At 34.8% G+C, this 19,050-nt stretch overlaps 1 protein-coding gene across 1 annotated transcript in view; it reads right to left on the bottom strand.

Moving 5' to 3' along the window:
• Window positions 1-208: 208 nt before the first annotated feature.
• The window catches only part of LOC128553549 (thioredoxin domain-containing protein 2-like), a gene marked incomplete at its 5' end in the record, with an annotated part of 31,131 nt that continues 12,289 nt past the window's right edge, over window positions 209-19,050 (bottom strand). Inside the window, 5 exons of the mRNA XM_053534732.1 lie at window positions 209-350; window positions 3,728-3,772; window positions 3,937-4,122; window positions 10,144-10,347; window positions 18,157-18,231. Coding sequence (XP_053390707.1) covers window positions 209-350; window positions 3,728-3,772; window positions 3,937-4,122; window positions 10,144-10,347; window positions 18,157-18,231 — 652 coding nt within the window. The remainder of the gene's footprint in view (window positions 351-3,727; window positions 3,773-3,936; window positions 4,123-10,143; window positions 10,348-18,156; window positions 18,232-19,050) is intronic.

Raw genomic sequence — 19,050 nt, 5'->3', positions numbered from 1 at the left:
CCATAAAATTGTCTATTTTTCGTGCGCAAACCTTTCACCGAAGGTATCGCAATTCAACTGAAGCTAGCACCAATGGAATAGCAGCCGTGTATTTACAAAACATATTCTCTGTAATTGTAGCATAAAATCTTTGTTTCCATATCGGAGATTGTATTAAAACTATATCTAAAGTTATATTAAATACATAATTCAAAAAAGATAATACAACTTACGCCTTATTTGCTTTTTCCATATCCTTTTTGTGTTTTTCATGGTCTTTTTGCAGCTTGTTTTTTTCTTGAGTCCATGTCTTCTGATCTTCTTTTAACTGGTTTTCTACTCTAGACTTCTGTTGTGCCATATCATTATATCTATTTAAGAGAATATTCAATGCAAACGTTAACATTTTCAACTTGATTTATTATGAGATTAAAATTGCGATTTACTGGTGAATACATTCAAAAAAATATATAACTCACTGGAACTAAACACTGAATCTTGGATTCTGTGCATACCATTCCCCATTTGGCTTTACTTTATTATTTTGTATTTTATCTTATTGTTAACTGTAAAGCTTGGCCTATCTTAGGACAGGGCAAAACCTACAGTATGATTTTATTTACGAGGGATGTTCAAAAATAACGTAGACCATTGCTGTCAAATGTTGCATATTGTGTAAATAATAATGTGAAACATATCGTTGTAATTCGGAATCTTTCTGTAATTTGGTCATACATGAATTTATCCCAGAGCAACCAATCATATTAAAAGAATGTTTTCCATCTGTGTTTAAAATTGTATTTTTAGAATACTGTACATAGAAAAGCCCATAATGACCTAATTGACTTGTAAATTTCCACATTTCAAAATGGTGGACGGCGATTCAACTGCAGGGTAAAGTAGACAAAACAACTCCAATATTTCCTCTAAACGTAGAAGATTCGATAACGAAATTAGATACTTCATATTTCTTTGTTTTCTAAATATTTATTTAGAAACCAAACAGATTCTTTAAAAAAAATTATAGCTGTTTACGGTGATTCTTCCCCATCTAGCCTCTTCGCTGTCTACATGTATGACGAGTATACCCGTGTCACATTTACGTCGGCATATTTCTAAGTAAAACTAGACTTTTTAGAATAAATTTGTTCATCTGTATGCATTTATTATTTTTCTTTCTAAAAATTATAGGTTTTGTATACTTTCTGTGAACAATATTGCCTCTAAACTATTCTGTCAAAACCAAGGTGATTTCCAGGAAAGTGTCTTGGCAAATACAGTGTACATAACGTTATTGGGTCCTAGGCAGCGAAAGGGTTTTAACAAAGTACTTTTCATAATAAACTTTGTTCTTGTAACTAGCTGATGGTTTTTTCTGTTACCTTAAGTATTTAAGTAACAATCCGGCCAGAAAAAAAACAAAGACAAATATCGAACAGGGAATGCCACGTACCAAAAACGCAGCCTCCCAGAAGTCTGACTTGTGAAAGCCAGACAAGCTTAATGCGGACGGACAGTAAGACAGACGGCGAAGGCAAAAACAATATGTGTCCCCCATAGAGACAGAAATCCGTTAAACGGGCTTTCAAAAAACGTTTCATGAAATTTCTAGTATCATTTTCTACATTGTATTTTACTTTAGTTCAATATTAATGCCTATACGAAGGAGGAGTGAAACTGATATTGTCTAAACTCAGTAACGAGTGTGACCGCAGTCTGCATACACTATAGGCTGGTTATGCCTCGTACTGCAGACTTGTACTTGATTCCGCATATCAGTGCCTGAGTGAAATTGTTATGACGTCCGTTGTACTCTCGCCGCTCGAATTTTGTTCCATAGATTCTGAGTTCGGATCAGTTCTGGAGGACACGCTGGCTAGAGCAAAATCTTGAACATTGTTTCGACCCAAGAACTCAGATGTTATTCTGGCTGAATGTGGCACTAGCAACATGGCGTCATGATGAAAGAAGGAAAGGACATAACAAACTAATTCAAGTTTCGTAAGCGTATCGTCAAACCGTCAAATATTTCCTTCAACCACTGTCAGAGATATTTTGCGGTGCCATGATATATTGACCCGTGGCATTACACTGCCCTTTTGTAAACTTACAGGCTGTCTGGCGCAGTAATTCGCGTAACGCTAATCTTGCCAGTGCTATTCTTGAATATCTATACACAAGCTTGACTTATCAGTGAAAAGAATGTTCCACCACAATACATATAAACAGGGATGACAATTGTTTTTAAAGTCTGGATTGTTCTTGTTAATCTAGACTTTATTTTTATTGTTTTAGATATTTTAAACTTCTGGAACCTTCCCTGATACTTTATATAGGAAGCTGTGTGTTGTCAGTGTAGAACCTAAAGTTACTGTATTTTTGAAAACTTTCCTTTATTTCTGAATACCAAAATATTACCAATTTGGATATTTAACATTTGAAGGACTTAAATTAAAATTGTTGATTTAAAAAGTTACACAGATTGGATTTTATGGCCATTTGAAATTTTCTAAGCTATCTGAATCGTTACTTTCATAAATAAATGTTTGTATATTGTTAATAGTTGCTGTTTGGTTTTCTGTTACTTTTGTTACGTTGACGTAACAAAAGTAATGCCTTTTGAAAATCGGGCAGCCTATCAATTTGAGCCTCTTTATTGAAGACGAGTATAATAAATTATGCGAATGATATAAAGGCGCTTCTCTGGAGGACAAAAACGATATTGTGCTGTAGTCTCGAACTTTCACTCCCCTATTCACCACCTACCCCTCCACCGCTGTTGTTTTCATTGTCTCGTCTTGTAGACCCCGTTTCAAAGATATTACAAGAAATGCAGCGCGAAAGAACGATTGAAAATGCGATGCCTATGTACCTATATGCACATCAAAAGGGCAAATTAAAACAGAAGTATTTTCTTAAGTTCCTTGTACTGGGATAAATAACGGAACAAACAAACAAACAAAAAATGAAATCAATCAAAAAGCCAGATCTTTCTCATATTCTTATTTATCGTCGTGTCTTTACATTATGAGTGGGCGATATCTAACCCTTTTTGTAATGATTTCTGCTGTTTTCGGGAAGAATACACTGGCGCAAACTTAATTTTGCCTCCATATAGATTATGGCGAAAGCAAAAATATATAAAAGAAGAAGTCAAATTATGCTTTTTGTAAAACTTTTTGACAATAAACATACAAGTTTCCATACATCATCAACAGTTAGAGAACCGATATATGTGCCATTAATTACTGGAAAAATCGAAGAAAAAAGATGAATACTGTGTTTCGATGTCGGTGTATGTTTTTCTTAATTCCTAAATACGTTTTAGTTGCATCTGTTTAGGTGCGTACTGATTTTTTGTACATGTATGTCAATGAAATATAAATGGTAGCATTTTGAAATGTCTAAAACATTAGTTAAGAGACCTGCTGCCTTAACACGGTCTGACAACTCTGCTTCTTTATCCACAAATCTGCGTCTTAAGTTCGAATGACAGAATGCGGACGTTAAACTTATATTATAATAATTGTAAACTATCTAGCTGACCCGTATAATTTGATTTTACAATTTTGTTTTCGGTAAGTTTTGTCAGCAGCTGCATGCTTTTTTTCTTTGATAGACGTCAAGGTGAGAATCTAACATTTTCGTAACGGAATTCCGTTTGAATAAATAAACAAGCGCTACAAACGCCAGAAGCAGTGTAATGCGAATAAATTTTATGTTGGAAAGCATGATTTTACAGTCGTACCTTTTTTTAATGTCTGACAGGTCAGTTTTCAAGTCGAACATCGTCCTGTAATATAAATCAAAAGAATGCACACATTAATTTTCGCCTTGCTTCAAATAAATTTATATTAATTACAGATGGAATAATTAAGAAATTTAGAATTACACGTTATTTTATTATGTTGAACTACAGCTATGAAATATACTAACAGTTACATTTTAAACCTTTACCGCTGATTTTCTATATCTTTTTCCGCTAAATCTTTGGATGCTTGAATCACTGCTTCCAACTCTTTCGTGACCTTTATATTCTTCTCCAATAAGTCTGCATTTTCTTTTGAAGTAGATTCGTACTTCCTCTCCATTTCTTCATAATCCTTTTTAACATTTTCGTAGTCTTTCTGAATATCACTGCAGCTAATAAAATTATGGAATCATTAATATGTCTAACGTAAACCTATGTCCTATGAACTGAAACAAAACCATACATCAACTTGTATACATTGTATAGAGAAAACAAAGATAATGAAAAATAAATAAGACAAATATACAATGAAGAAATGAAGACATCTATTACTAGAGGACCGTAATGCTTTCACAACTCCTACAGGCATACCAAGAAACATTTCTGACACATAACTTTGAAAACTGACCTGCAAATTTTGAATAGAAGTACAATCTTTGGTGGCCATATATTTTCTTTTTTAATGTATCAGAGAAATACTCTTGGTAAATGGTCAACCAAGAATCGTTTCTGTGAAACTTTCTAACAAGAGGGCCACGAAGGTCCTGTATTGCTCACTTGACATATTGACCTTAAGATAATCAAGATTAACATTCTGACAAAAGTTCATTAAGATATGGTCATAAATGTGGCCTCTGAGGTGTTAACTACCTTTTCCTTTGATTTGACCTGGTGACATTGTTTCTGACCCCACATGACCCAGATTTGGAACTTGACCTAAAGATCATCAAGATTAACATTCTGACTAAGTTACATGAAGATACAGTCATAGATGTGGCCTCTAGAGTGTTAAGTCGCTTTTCATTTGATTTGACCTAATGACCTAGTTTTAATCCCACATAACCCAGATTTAAACGTGACCTATAGATTATTAAGATTAACATTCTGACTAAGTTTCATTAGGATATAGTCATAAATATGGCCTCTACAGTGTAAACTAGCTTTTCCTTTGATTCAACCTGGTGACCTAGTTTTTAATTCTACATAATCCAGATTCAAATCAGACCTTAAAATCATCAAGACTAAAATTCTAACAAAGTTTCATGAAGATATAGTCATAACTGTGGCCTCTACAGTGTTAACAACAAGCTTTTTCTTTGATTTAACCTGGTGACCTAGTTTTTTATTCCAGATGACCCAATATCGACCTCATCCAAGATTGCATTGAGTGTAACATTCTGACCAAGTTTCATTAAGATTGGGCCAAAATTGTGACCTCTAGAGTGTTAACAAGCTTTTCCTTTGATCTGACCTGGTGACCTAGTTTTTGACCCCAGATACACTATCTAATTCGTCTAAGATATTATCAAAAGTAACATTCCGACCAAGTTTCATTAAGATTGGGCCAAAATAGTGACCTCTAGAGTATTAACTAGAGTGTTTTTCCTTTGCTTTGACCTTGTGACCTGATTTTTGACATCAGATTACCCAATATCAAAATGTCTTAAGATGTTATTAAGGGTAACATTCTGACCAAGTTTTATTAAGATTGGGCCAATAATGTGACCTCTAGAGTGTTAACAAGCTTTTCCTTCGATTTGACCTGGTGACCTAATTTTTTATTCCAGATCACCCAATATCTAACACGTTCAAGAGTTCATTGAGGGTAACATTGTGACCAAGTTTCATTAAGATTAGACCAAAACTGTGACCTCTAGAGTGTTAACAATATTTTATTTTGATTTGACCTGGTGACCTAGATTTTGATCCCAGATGACCAATATCAAATTCGTCCAAGATTTTATTGAGGGTAACATTGTGACCAAGTTTCATTAAATTTGGGCCAAAATTGTGACCTCTAGAGTGTTAACAGTCAAATTGTTGACGACGGACGACTGACGGACGACGACGGATGACGGATATAGGGCAATCACTAAAGCTCACCTTTGAGCACTTTGTGTTCAGGTGAGCGAAAAATCGGACCAAAATTAAAAGGAGATATCGTTTGGAGATATTTGTAAAATTTTAGCTCTGAATGTCATGTTTGTCTTGACAAATCGAAACTAGAGTTGTTACAGGAGTGACAAATTATACCCCCACAATATGGCCTTCTCACAGAACTAAGCCAATGTCGAAACAGAACTTGCTTTACCTTTGACCTACTGACCTCAAAATCAAACCTCAAAATCAATAAAGGTCATCTGCTGGTAATGATCAATTTCTCTATGAAGTCTCATAATCCTCAGCCCAAGCGTTCTCAAGTTATTATACAGAAAATATCTATACTAAAGCATTCTAAAGTTATTGTCCGCAAACCGTTAAAATATTCCGAGTCACTGCGACCTTGACCTGTGACTTAATGATATCAAAATCATAAGGGTTCATCTGCTGGTCATAACCAACCTCCAATTTTCATGATCCTAGACCCAAGCGTTCTTAAGTTATCAACCGAAAACCGCCTAAATGTTTTGTGATTTTGTGACCTTGACCTTTGACCTACTAATCTCTAAGTCGAACTTGACTTTTATTTTATGATGTTACACCTGTTTACCAAAATGTATCTTCTTAGGGCCAAGCGTTCTTAATTTATCATCCCAAAACCGTTCAACCGTTCCGAGTCATTGTGACCTTAACCTTTGACCTAATGACCTCAAGTAAATTTTGACCTGCATTTTACGGTGTGTACAAAATTATGATCCTAGACCAAAGTGTTCTCAAGTTATCATCCGAAAACCTTTTATCTGTTCCGAGTCACAGTGACCTTGACCTTTGACCTACTAGCCTCAAAGTCGAATATGACCTGTATTTCAAAGTGTTACACCTGTGTACCAAAATCTATGATCCTAAGCCCAAGCGTTTTCAAGTTGCCATCCGGAAGCCGTTTAACTATTCATGGTCGCCCCTTGCTTTGACCTTTGATTACTGACCTATATTTTATCATGTTACAACTGTGTACCAAATATTTTATGATCCTAGGCCTAAGCGTTCTTCAGTTATCATCCGAAAAACATTTAAATGTTCATGGTTACTGTGACCTTTGACCTACCGACACCAAAGTTAACTTTGACCTGTATTTTCTGATGTTACACCTGTGTACCAAAGATTATTAAAACCGGTCAAGCCTTTCATAAGTTATCATCCGGAAACCATGATAACCAGCAGACAGACAGACCGACCGACCGACAAGCTCACTCCTATATACCACCTCCACCCCCTACCCCCCCCCCCCTCCACCCCACCCCCTAAAAACCCAAAAGGAAACTTTGTTTTGCGGGGATATAATAATTGGAACAGTTGTTTGTAGATTGACATCCAGGAACCACTTGTTTTTGACCTTATTTTATTTAGGCAAGACGGCTTTTAATGCTATTACTGTTACAACCTATACAGATAGGGAAAATATACATGTCCTACCTCTATCATGTTCTTGTCTACGAGGCAATTTAAACAATTTTGGTAGAGGGTCACCAGAGAAGCATTGCCCCGAAATCATTTTAAAATCAGACACGCAGTAGTAAGAAATGTCGTTTTAAGACCAATTTAGGAAGAGTAAATTGATAAAGTTTTGACAAAGCAACGTCGCTGTAGAACTATTTTTAAATCGTGTCTGTTATTTAAGATGGGAACATTTTCAAAACTATCCATACAGCCGTATAAGAAAATTTAGCAAAGTCCCCTTGCAGCAATTTCCGTATAGCCATTTAGGAAAAAACTTGCCCCGTCCCCTTGCGATTGTGATGTCATCAAAACAGAATAAGTTGAAGGATTTCGCAAAGCGTCTCTAAAGAAACATTGCGCTGTGACATTCTTTGATATCGGGTCAGCGGTTTTCCGTATAGACCGTATAGGTATGACAAGCCTCGTCCCCTAGTAGACATGTTTTGTTAAAAACATACTTAGCTGAATGAATTTGACTGGGTGTTACCCAAAGACACATTTCTGTTAAATTATTTTTAAATCGGTTTCTTTTAGCGGAATCCTTTATTTTTGTTTCGTTTTATTGTAAACTTGAAAGCAACCAGAGTTCTGCATAGACTGGAAGGAATCTGAAAGGGTACGACTAAAGTACTTTACCATGAAGTTTAACTGAAATTAACTTGATGGTTTAGAAGGAGATGCTCTTTTAAGAAATTATATGGACGATGGATGGACGGACAGAACAACGGCCATAAAGCATGAACGTATAAAAATGTATGAAAAATTTTCAAATATCAAAATGCTGATGTCAATATGTAAGATAGCAGTATAAATAAGTAAAAGAACAAATTGCATTTGGTCCTTATTATTACTGTTCCATATTGCTACTCTTACACATTATTTCAATCAATTGAAAAATAATGTAGACTTGTGGTACTACAATATGAGTTAGTGATATCCAGGTATGTTTAAGCACAGAACCATTTTATAGCGATCTGTTTAAGCTGAAGCTTTGTTAGATCAGAGTTTTTCGAGGCTATTTTATTTCACGGAAATATACTACGAAAGGCGCTAATTTAAAACGCGCTAAAATAATTCTAGATTTACGGTATATCTAAGCGTAAAAACATGTAAATGTTAAATTTTTTAAAACCTATGCACTTTGTTCATGCTATTGGGTTGATCACTGGAGATATAGTTGCACGCAACCAAGAATTGGTAGTTCTCAGAGTTGAATCATTGTTTACGTATATCAACGAGGAAGTCATCGTAATACAAATTGCCGATTTAATCCGCTGCCGTTATCGTATCCTACTTTGGCTATATTCAAGGTATTTTTTCAAACCTTTTCATTGATTTAAAATTAAAATAACTAAAGATACTGGTCAAAATATCAATACCGCCCTGAAACTTTCGATTGACTTAGGCTGTACATTTTACTAAACTTAGTATCATATTTCTAAGTTAGTTTGAGTTTCTCTTATTACTAGTATTACTTTTACATAGATTCAAAAGATGACATCGACAGCTTAGTAGGCAGTGAACAAGAATTTGCTATCCTAGCACAAAGAATAAACAGCAGCTCAGAAGCCTTTAATATGGAAATCAGTGCCGAAAAGAAAAAGCTTATTGCAAACAACAGGAACGGTATCACCAAAGACATCAATATAAATGGAAAGATCCTAGACACTTTTACTAGCTATTGTATCACAGGAGGGATCAAAACCCGAAGTTCTCGCCAGAATAGCCCTAACATCAGCAGCCCTGGCCAAATTAAAGACTATCCAGAATAATATGCAAATAAGAATCAGCTGAAAGATCAGACTGATGCGCTCCCTTGTATTGTCTATATTTTTAAACGCATGTGAAACATGGACCTGACCTCAGAACTAGAACCAAGAACCAAGGCACTAGAAATACGATGCTACTGGAGATTGACCGAATCACCAACGTAGAGGTAAAAGCCAGAATCCAATCAAGCCATAGGACCATCCGAAAATCACTAACGGTAGTGAAAAGAAGAAAAGAAACTGAAATGGCACAACCGCATTGCAAGATATAGTCTTGCTAAAAGAATCTTGCATTGTGCGGGGAGGCCGAAGAGTAGGGAAACAGAAAAAAAGATGGGAGATAAACATATGTAAATGGACTAACTGGTCTGTCACTTAGTAGATGTCTGAGCATGCAAAAATCGAGAAGAATGGAGAAGGGTGGTTTGGCAATCTTCTGTAATGCCCCAACGGTTTTCCAGACAGACTTCAGAGAAAAAACAATTGATAGGCAATTCATTTCTGTTCCTGTTCTTTAAAAAAATGATCGACTGGTTTATCAATAAAAGTAAGCATTTTTTGTAGTTGATAAATAATACCCTTTTATATGCAACATTACGTATCTTTTCAGTAGGTAAAATGACCATGTTTAGTTATATTTTTTACGACTTACTCTGATATTTGACATATATTTGTGACATTTAATCTGAGAGGCATCTGTATGATTATATATTTTTGGAGACCAGCTGAACCTGGAATGTAAATACTGTAATAAGGTCGTTGTCTCCAAGCAATAACATTCCGGCCCTCATTAACACAGCGGCTAAAACCACCAGACTAATATAATTGTCTCGAGATTGTCCCTTTAATTACAGTTAATATATCGTATAACGATCTCGGATTCTGTATCGGCATAATTCGTAGAAACATGAAATGACTAGCTATACATTCTGAATATCATACTAAATTCTATAAATATTTTGAGTAAATGAACATTCAGAACATTGATGAGAGAAAAAGTCAGTTTATCAAAGCAATAGAATACAACTAGAAATAATGCATAGTTACCGTTTTAAAAGTTGGTTGTTTTTTTCCAATGATTGTCTGAGATGGACCGCCATGGTTTCCTCTTGACGTTTATCTTCTTCCAAACGTTTTGTGCTGAGAGTAGTTTGAGCATTTGTTGAGCAAAAGTCCTTATCTTCTTTTCTGTCATCGTTCATAAGACGTTTTTGGTTATCTGATACTACCGGTATGTCCCTGTCTGAATTCCTATTAAATATATAAAAAATGCAGTAATATAGCTATAAGACTACATATATGTTTTAGTTCTTGAAATTGGCCAATTTATTTTCTTTCAATGACTGCAAACAAAATGGGCTTACTCAATAGATGGTCTTCAATCAATAAAAAATTAGTACAGTAAATATATACCGAGCTATTTATTGGTCATGAAAGTACAAGTAATTGAATAAAGTAAACCGATATAGAGGGTCAGCATCTCTCTATGCTGAAACTTTCCTCTCTCCGCTTGTGAGCTATCCACATTTCTACGAACTCAAGAAAGCACGAAGTAGCAGACAACAGGAGTAAAAGAAATATGTTTTCCTTACATACTTTAAATATTATTATTTATGCTTTCTTACCAAAACGAAATCGTATTGATAATTGTGTTTTCTCTTAAACACCTATTTAAAAGTACATCCAAGAAGTTCCTTCTCAAAGACAGATATTTCTGTTGACGTCGGCAATTAAAAAAAAACACAAACATATAGGCCACGACTTTGCTCTTAATTTATCGCATGTTGTACTTTTGACAAATGCAAACATCAAAATCTGCAAGAATGCTAAAAGTTCAGTTTTTAATCTTGCTTTACAGCGTAGTAACTGTATTTAATCTTTATTAGCTGCAAACAAAAGAGACTTCATAACTAAAGAAGACTTGACAAGAAGCATAACAATTATTGGTCAAAAACAATGACCTAAAAATGATCGAGTATTTACATAGGGCCATTTGATTATTTAAATATAATATACAACATCCATCACGTCCCTAGCACTCTCTTTTCGTATTTTCTCTTCGAATAGAGTTAAACACTACTGTCTTCTGTATCATTCTTTTACAGTGTCAATTCGTTTGTCCAGTTACATGTTCCGAGTGCTTTATTTGATTCTACCTTTACGCAGAAATGTATGCCATTTACGAAAATGTGAAGTTGTTTGATCATACTTATGTTTCATTATGTTTTAACCTTTGTATTTATTCATTTCTGAGAGAATTTCATTAAGTTTTCAGTTTTCATTTCGTTCCATATATCACAAGCACTGACAAATTATGTGCAGTGTTTAACATTAAACTTACTTTGCTGCATTTGGACTTGCCTTGGGAAGATTATCTTTTGATATTATAGAGTTGCCATCATCAGACGAACTTATCCTAAAACAGTGATGCATACTTATACCTATTTACATACTGCTAATACAGAACAAATATTTGCAACTTTGATTGAAGTGTCTACAGCTTTAACAAAGCGCGACGTTAAATCCAACCAAAAAAAAAGCTTTAACAAAATAAACTTGAAACTAAATCAAATTAAATAATTTAATATAAAACTGCTATGATTCTGCAATATGATAATTGCAGAGTACATATTTTACAGAATTCGGTAAATGGCACAAATTAATGTTTTACTGCAATTAAACAACGTCATACCATTGTACATACGCAGGAAAATGAATTCATAGCTTCCGAAGATAACAGCGGAGTAAAGAAATTGAACTGAAAATAAACAAGCACTTCATATAACTTTTTTCTTCAGCAATTATCAGAAACACTTATTGAGGCTCTAATTTTAAAAGCCAGAACAGGTCAAATAAATTAACCTTGCTTGAGATTTTATTCGCTTTAATTGGCTACTAACATCATCATTTACTGTCTGAAACTGCAGAATAGTTGTTCATTTCCATGCAATTTCAGATGTTAAAGCTCGATTGTTTTATTTCGTTTTTTTTTTGGTTGGGTTTAACGTCGCACCGACACATTTTAGGTCATATGGCGACTTTCCAGCTTTGGTGGTGGAGGAAGACCCCAGGTGCCCCTCCGTGCATTATCTCGTAACGAGCGGGCACCTGGGTAGAACCACCGACCTTCCGTAAGCCAGCTGGATGGCTTCCTCACATGAAGAATTCAACGCCCCGAGTAAGGCTCGAACCCACATCGATGAGGGGCAAGTGATTTGAAGTCAGCGACCTTAACCACTCGGCCACGGAGGCCCCCTTATTTCGTTTAAATAGCTAGCCTTAATGTTGCGACAATTTAACGGCATATCGAATTTGTTACTCGTTTTTTATTATATTGTGCAGATTCGATATAAATTAAATATAAATGACTGTGTAGCAAGTTAAATTCGATACTTCAGTTTATCTGGTTTTACATTCACTGAAGTACTACTGGTCTTGATATCAAGAAACAATTTCACTGCAATTAATATGAATTGTTTATTGATGTTGCATTCTCCTTAGGTTTTTTGCAAGCTTTGTTGGTTGGGGGCACATTAACAAGAACACAGAGCCATTCAAATAAGCCACTCTCTAAGTAAGGGCCTTTCTTAAACGTACTAAATACATTCAGAAGTGGATGTAGGTATGTATAAATGGTTAACATTTGCATAAAATTCACAGACACAATGAAACTATTCGATAACAATAAAACATTCAGCGGGGCACTGTCTTGTAAAAGTATGCGACAAAAATAACGCTTAGGCTTTTTGTCCAGTTATTGTTGCACAACGAACCTCAGTATTCGCCCCTCAAAGTCACAAGGCAGTGTAACTAAAATCATCACAGACATGTGATTCCCTAAAACACTCAATCACTGTATGGCAACTACACCAGTAGTCATGTGTTTGGGTCTATCCAATATGGCTTCTCCCGAGCAAACAGACAAAACCGTTTTGTTAATTTCTACCATCTAACACGTATTTTTACATAGAAGTTTATAGCGTTTCCACGCATTATTCTAAGGTTTAAAATAATCAAATCGTTCCAGTTTAAATTACTCAATGATAAAAATTGCAGATTATGGAAATAAAAAACGAAAATGACTCTTTCAAAAGATGTTGTTAAAATTATTACAATTGTGTCACCATGTAAAATGGATTAGAAGAATGAAGAAGCATTTTTGCATATGCTCTTGTTGGTCTGTAATTGTAATATTTAGTAATACAGCAACATATTACTATATAAAGACAATCACATGTATCAAGTTTCATGACGAAAACTAGTCACACTGCATAGTTATAAATATTAATATATATTATTACTCGCTATTATACAGATAGGTTCTAGGCTTGTGCGTTTGAATTTCCAAGTGTAATGAAAGGTGTTTACCAGTGTATGCATGGATGTGTACACACAGAAATGCTTAGACAAGCCTTGACTTATTGACACTTTATAGAAGAAACAAACAAGCAGTTTGGAATCACCTCTGACCAATCAGCAAAACACAACTGGAGAGTATAAACCTTGTAATAGACATAGAAAAAGTGATATGCTAACCTAGTCGTCTTTTAGCCTTGTAAATCAGCAACAAATAGGTCAACCTAACGTATTTCTGGCAGACATTACTTAACTGTCTTTACAGGTATCTTTCCACGAGGATTTCTTTGGGTAAGTGCTACGGCACACATTGTATTGTATTGTATTGTACTCTTGCAGCTAAATGTTTACCAGTATATCAACTTTTTCAGGTCGTCTAATAACATTGGAAGAGACTCCCAAATTGGCAGTAATAACATTGGTTTTGTTAAACATACCAGTAAATTTAATAATTTATATTGTTCGAGCTATAAGTATTTCTTTGGAGGCATACATCTCTATAAGAACATAAATCTAACAATAAATAATTTATGCTCAAGCTAGGTTTGTTGGAAGATATATTTGAACATGCTAGACTAACATATTACGTTTTCAATATAAAACATATTAAAATATTTCTAAGAATCAAACATCATTATCTTACAATTTGCAGTTAGAAAGGCAAGTTCATACCGCAAACGTCCAAAATTAAGTTATTCAAACCAGTATACATTTGTTATTCAAACTGTTACATTCATTTTTCTACCACACTCCATGTTTCGTGTCCTTTTGACTAACTAGTAGAACATATTAGAGCTTATGTATACTTAGTTTAGAGATTATAATCAAGCGTATTCAAATCCACTAACTTACTACAAAAAAGAAATTTTACGACATCTGACACGAGACTGGAGAATTTCTACGAGTTTAGAAGACACATTATGCTAAATGCCATTCAGAACGCAATGCCAATGTGTTAATAGTATTCGAAAATAACACTTTAAATATCTTCAAAAGTTGTTGTAAGAAGCCTCAACGAACGGCTACCGTTGTAGTTACCATACAGTGGCAATGATGCATTTGTAACAAAACGGCACGATATGTAAGATACAAGAATGCTCGTGTTAACAATCATTTAATTAGAATACTCTTACGAACAACATACGTATGAACTCAATAATCTTCCCGACAGTTGCGCAACAAGAAAAATAACACTAAGTGACTTATGAAACCGACCAGAAGGCAAATACAATTAATTAATAAAGCTTTAAGTTGTAAAAAGGCAGAAACGTGATATGTTTACAATTATGTTTGATACATTTTTAGGATTCACAATATTTCATGTTTGTAAATAAAATAAATAATAAAGTCATGTTTTGATAAACATTGTCTCAGATGTGTCTTTAAGTACTTAAAAATATCAAAAGAATTTAAATGATGACAGCATAATTAAATACATTATTCTCGTAGTTTATGATAACTCTAGCCCTTCTGAAAGAGATTACTGGTAATATATTGATACTTTTTACTGCAGTCTTCAAGATATGCTGCATTAAATAAGTAATATATAAACTTTAAAGTCATGTCGGAAGTAACTAGGTATGTAATTGTCAGCTTCAAGAATACTCTGCTAATCGCCTTTGACATATAATGCCCCCACCCCCTAGTAAAAATGGCAATTGTCTTAGAAATAAACATTCTACGTCTATTTGCAAAAACATTGTCAGACTCAATGTCACTATAACTTTGACCTTTGGACTAATCAATAAGCAAACATGTCATCCAGAGATCCTCAAAATCTCTATGCAGTGTGATTACTGCAGGCAAAAGCGATTTTCAGTTATCAATAGGAATAGGGTAACACTGACTTTGACCTTTGACTTTCTGATCCTAACACAATTAATTTGGAGCAATTTCTAATCAAAGGCAATTATCCTATGAAGTTTGACAATCCCATACCAAAGCATTCTCTAGAAATTAATAAAAACATTTTAAGTTTCACTGTTACTATTGATTTTTGACCTACTTTTATTAAAAGAAATATGGGTTCTAGTGACCACAAACAATAATTCTATCACGTTTGACTACTATACATCTTAGCGTTTCCTAGTTATTTGTCGGAAACCGTTTGCATTCTGTATGTCACGGTTACCTTTATCTATGACTTACAGGCCCAAATGACTTAAATATTTATTTACTGACTATAAACAATCAGCGTGCGAAGTCGGACTATTGCAGAATTGTGACCCCTTTGTTCTCTAGTCATTGATCGTGTTAACTCTCACGTAACATTGATCTTTGATCGACTGATTTCGAAAAGCAGCAGGGATCATTATATGAAAGTAGACAAAACTAGGTCAAATCAATCCATAGTTTCTGGCCGGAAAATATTTTCATTCCCAAGGTCAAGTGCAGTTTATGCAGGATTTTCAGACATTTTGTGTAAAGACTGAATACTTATTGTTGTGTCGCTTACTCACCCTGTTTATCTTCCTCCCAATCGGGCGCCAGGAAAACAGTTCGTCGGTAACCATGAATATAGTGAGAAGCATGTTGTTTTGTGTTTTGGGTTTAACGCAATTTTTCAACAGTATTTCAGTCCTGTAACGGCGGGTAGTTAACCTAACCAGTGTTCCTGGATTCTGTTCCAGTACAAACCTGTTTTCCGCAAGTAACTGCCAACTTCCCCACATGAATTATCAGAGGTGGAGGACGAATGATTTCAAACACAATGTCTTTGCTCAAACAGTCACGGAGAACATATGACCCGCCCTATGACTGGCAAGTTTAGGTTAAAACAAGATTTTTTGAGAATAAATCTGTTCGTCTCTATGCATTTTTTCTTTTTCTTTTTAAGAATTTTAGATTTTATATACTTTCTGTGAACAATAAAGCCTCTATACTATTCTGTCATAACTAACGTGATTTTTAGGAAAGTTCCATGACGGATACAGTGCAAATAACGTAATCGGGTGTTCGGCAGCGGAAGGGTTGTGTTGATGATTTGTGTACCCCGGTTATGGATATATAAAATATGTTGAGAGTTTCAACGAACAAAAGAATAGTAAATCAAACTGCACCCGAAGCACAGTACATTCAGTCTTCGTGTCATGTTTTATGCAACAATAGTGACAATACACGTTTGTTTTGTGTATGAACGTCGGAAATGTTTGTGGCCTCGAGCTTCGGTCTCAATCGTCAACAATCCCGCTTCTGCACACGTTAATAAACAAAAACATTTATAATCCCTAAATTGTCATTTATAAATCTTAATACAATGTACATATAAAGATTACATGTTTTGAACATGCCTAAAATTATTATTGTAGCATCAACAATCAGCTGTTTTATAAACTTACAAACGTCTAATGATATTTCAAGAAAGTCCGTGTTTCTACTTTTTATCAAAGTCACCTATTGCGAAGTAATAATCTGAGATTATCTTCACAGGCGTGCGACTCAATTTAAATTGATCATTTCAATATTCAACGTGATCGGATATCTCGATCGGCACCTTCTACTTGTAAAATTATCTCGATAAATCAGTATGTTCAAACAAAAATAAATTTGCAAAACAAGAAAAAATACTTATCAGAACTAGAGCTATCATTGAAGGTGATGAATGTACCCCCCGCATGCACTGACACAGTACTCGTATTGCAATTTGACGCACACAAGATTGCATAATTATGTGGACTGTATGTATATAGACTGTATGTATACAGTATAGTAACAAAAAACAAAGTCCCATAACTACGCAGAATATTTATCTAAAAGAACGTAACATGCACCATGCACAACTAGGGTTGGTACTGATCACTTGTGTGAAGTTTCACTAAATTGTGTGCAAGGGTTCGGAAGATTAGGCGCGCACAAGACTGCATATGCAGATTGTATGTACATAGTATGTTAACAAGAAACAAAGTCCCATAATTCTGCAATTTTTGTCATTGAAAGAACCTAACGTGCCCCATGTACAACTACTGTTGTTACTGATCACTTGTGTGAAGTTTCATTAAATTGTGTCATGGGGATGAGGAGAGATGGTGCGAACAAGATTGTGTCTATGAATAGTTTAATAACAAAAACCAAAGTCCCGTAACTCTGCAAAAAAAAATTCTGAAAAAAACTAACATGCCCCATGCACAACTACTATTGTTACTGATCACTTGTGTGAAGTTTCATTAAATTGTGTCAAGTGGATGAGGAGAGATGGTGTGCACAAGATTGTGTCTATGTATATAGTATAGTAACAAAAAACAAAGTCCCATAACTCTGCAAATTTTTTTTCTGAAAGAACCTAACATGCCCCACGCACAACTACTGTTGTTACTGATCACTTGTGTGAAGTTTCATTAAATTGTGTCAAGTGGATGAGGAGAGATGGTGTGCACAAGATTGTGTCTATGTATATAGTATAGTAACAAAAAACAAAGTCCTATAACTCTGCAAGTTTTTTGTCTGAAAGAACCTAACATGCCCCATGCACAACTACTGTTGTTACTGATCACTTGTGTGAAGTTTCATTCAATTGTGTCAAGGGGATGAGGAGAGATGGAGCGCACAAGATTGTGTCTACGGACGGACAGACAGACAGACAACCTGAAACCAGTATACTTTGTTGTCGGGGGGTACAAAAAGTAGCACATAAAACACAACGACGACTTAAACAAACAACTAAAAATTGTTTGCAACAGATAAACTGCAAACACATTGAATTCTTACTTTAATGCTTCTGGAGGATCCTTTTGAATATCGTATGTGGATATCGCAGAACTGTCATCACCAGGCTGATTTATTCTGGAACAATGACCAAAATATGATATGCATAGTAACATGTTACTAATTTAATACAGATATTTGTACCTGATCATTGGGATTTCTACAACGATAATACAATACTCGCATAATTAAAACAAATTATATATAAAACTACTCTTGACTCTACATTACGATATTTACAGTGCACATATTTCAAAGAATTCATTAAAAACATAAATTGTTATTTCCCTTTGATCACTGTTCCAGGTGCTGGCGTCTCGTTTCCTACACAGAATCACCTGAATTGTTTTTCTAAACAAACTATTAACATTTTGGATGCTTAACAAAAACTTGTTCTTTCAACGAATATATAGTCGTCGCAACTTGACCGCGATGGTTGACCTTAGGCTGATTATTCATATTATTTCATTGTAGAAATTAGGTGTGCATAGGGTAGCCGTGTATTTAAATTTATGAATGCAATGAGATGAAGCGTTTTACGTACACGCCTTTTCAATAATAGGTTGTGCCTCATTATGTATTATAATACAAAGGTCAACCATCGGGGTCAAGTTGCGTCCACTATAAGAAACACTTGTTGTGGTTCTAATTCAAAACCAGCACAAGATAAACCAGATAACCTTTTTGTGTCATCTGTTTGGCAATGCGTTTATTCTGTCTATTAGGCTATCTCCTAACATGAACATGCATTCGCTGAAATTGCATATAATTGTATGTTCCATCAATATCAGTTGTTGCAGCCTTATCGTTGTATTTCTAACTAACAACTAGCGTTAATGTAGCGAATATTAACGGCATGTCAATTTTGTTACTTGCCTCTCATTATATGTAGATTTT

The sequence above is a fragment of the Mercenaria mercenaria genome, unplaced genomic scaffold, assembly GCF_021730395.1.
Source record: "Mercenaria mercenaria strain notata unplaced genomic scaffold, MADL_Memer_1 contig_3934, whole genome shotgun sequence".
Lineage (NCBI taxonomy): Eukaryota > Metazoa > Mollusca > Bivalvia > Venerida > Veneridae > Mercenaria > Mercenaria mercenaria.
Note: the sequence above shows the minus strand (reverse complement) of the source record. Positions and strands in the feature narration are given on the sequence as shown.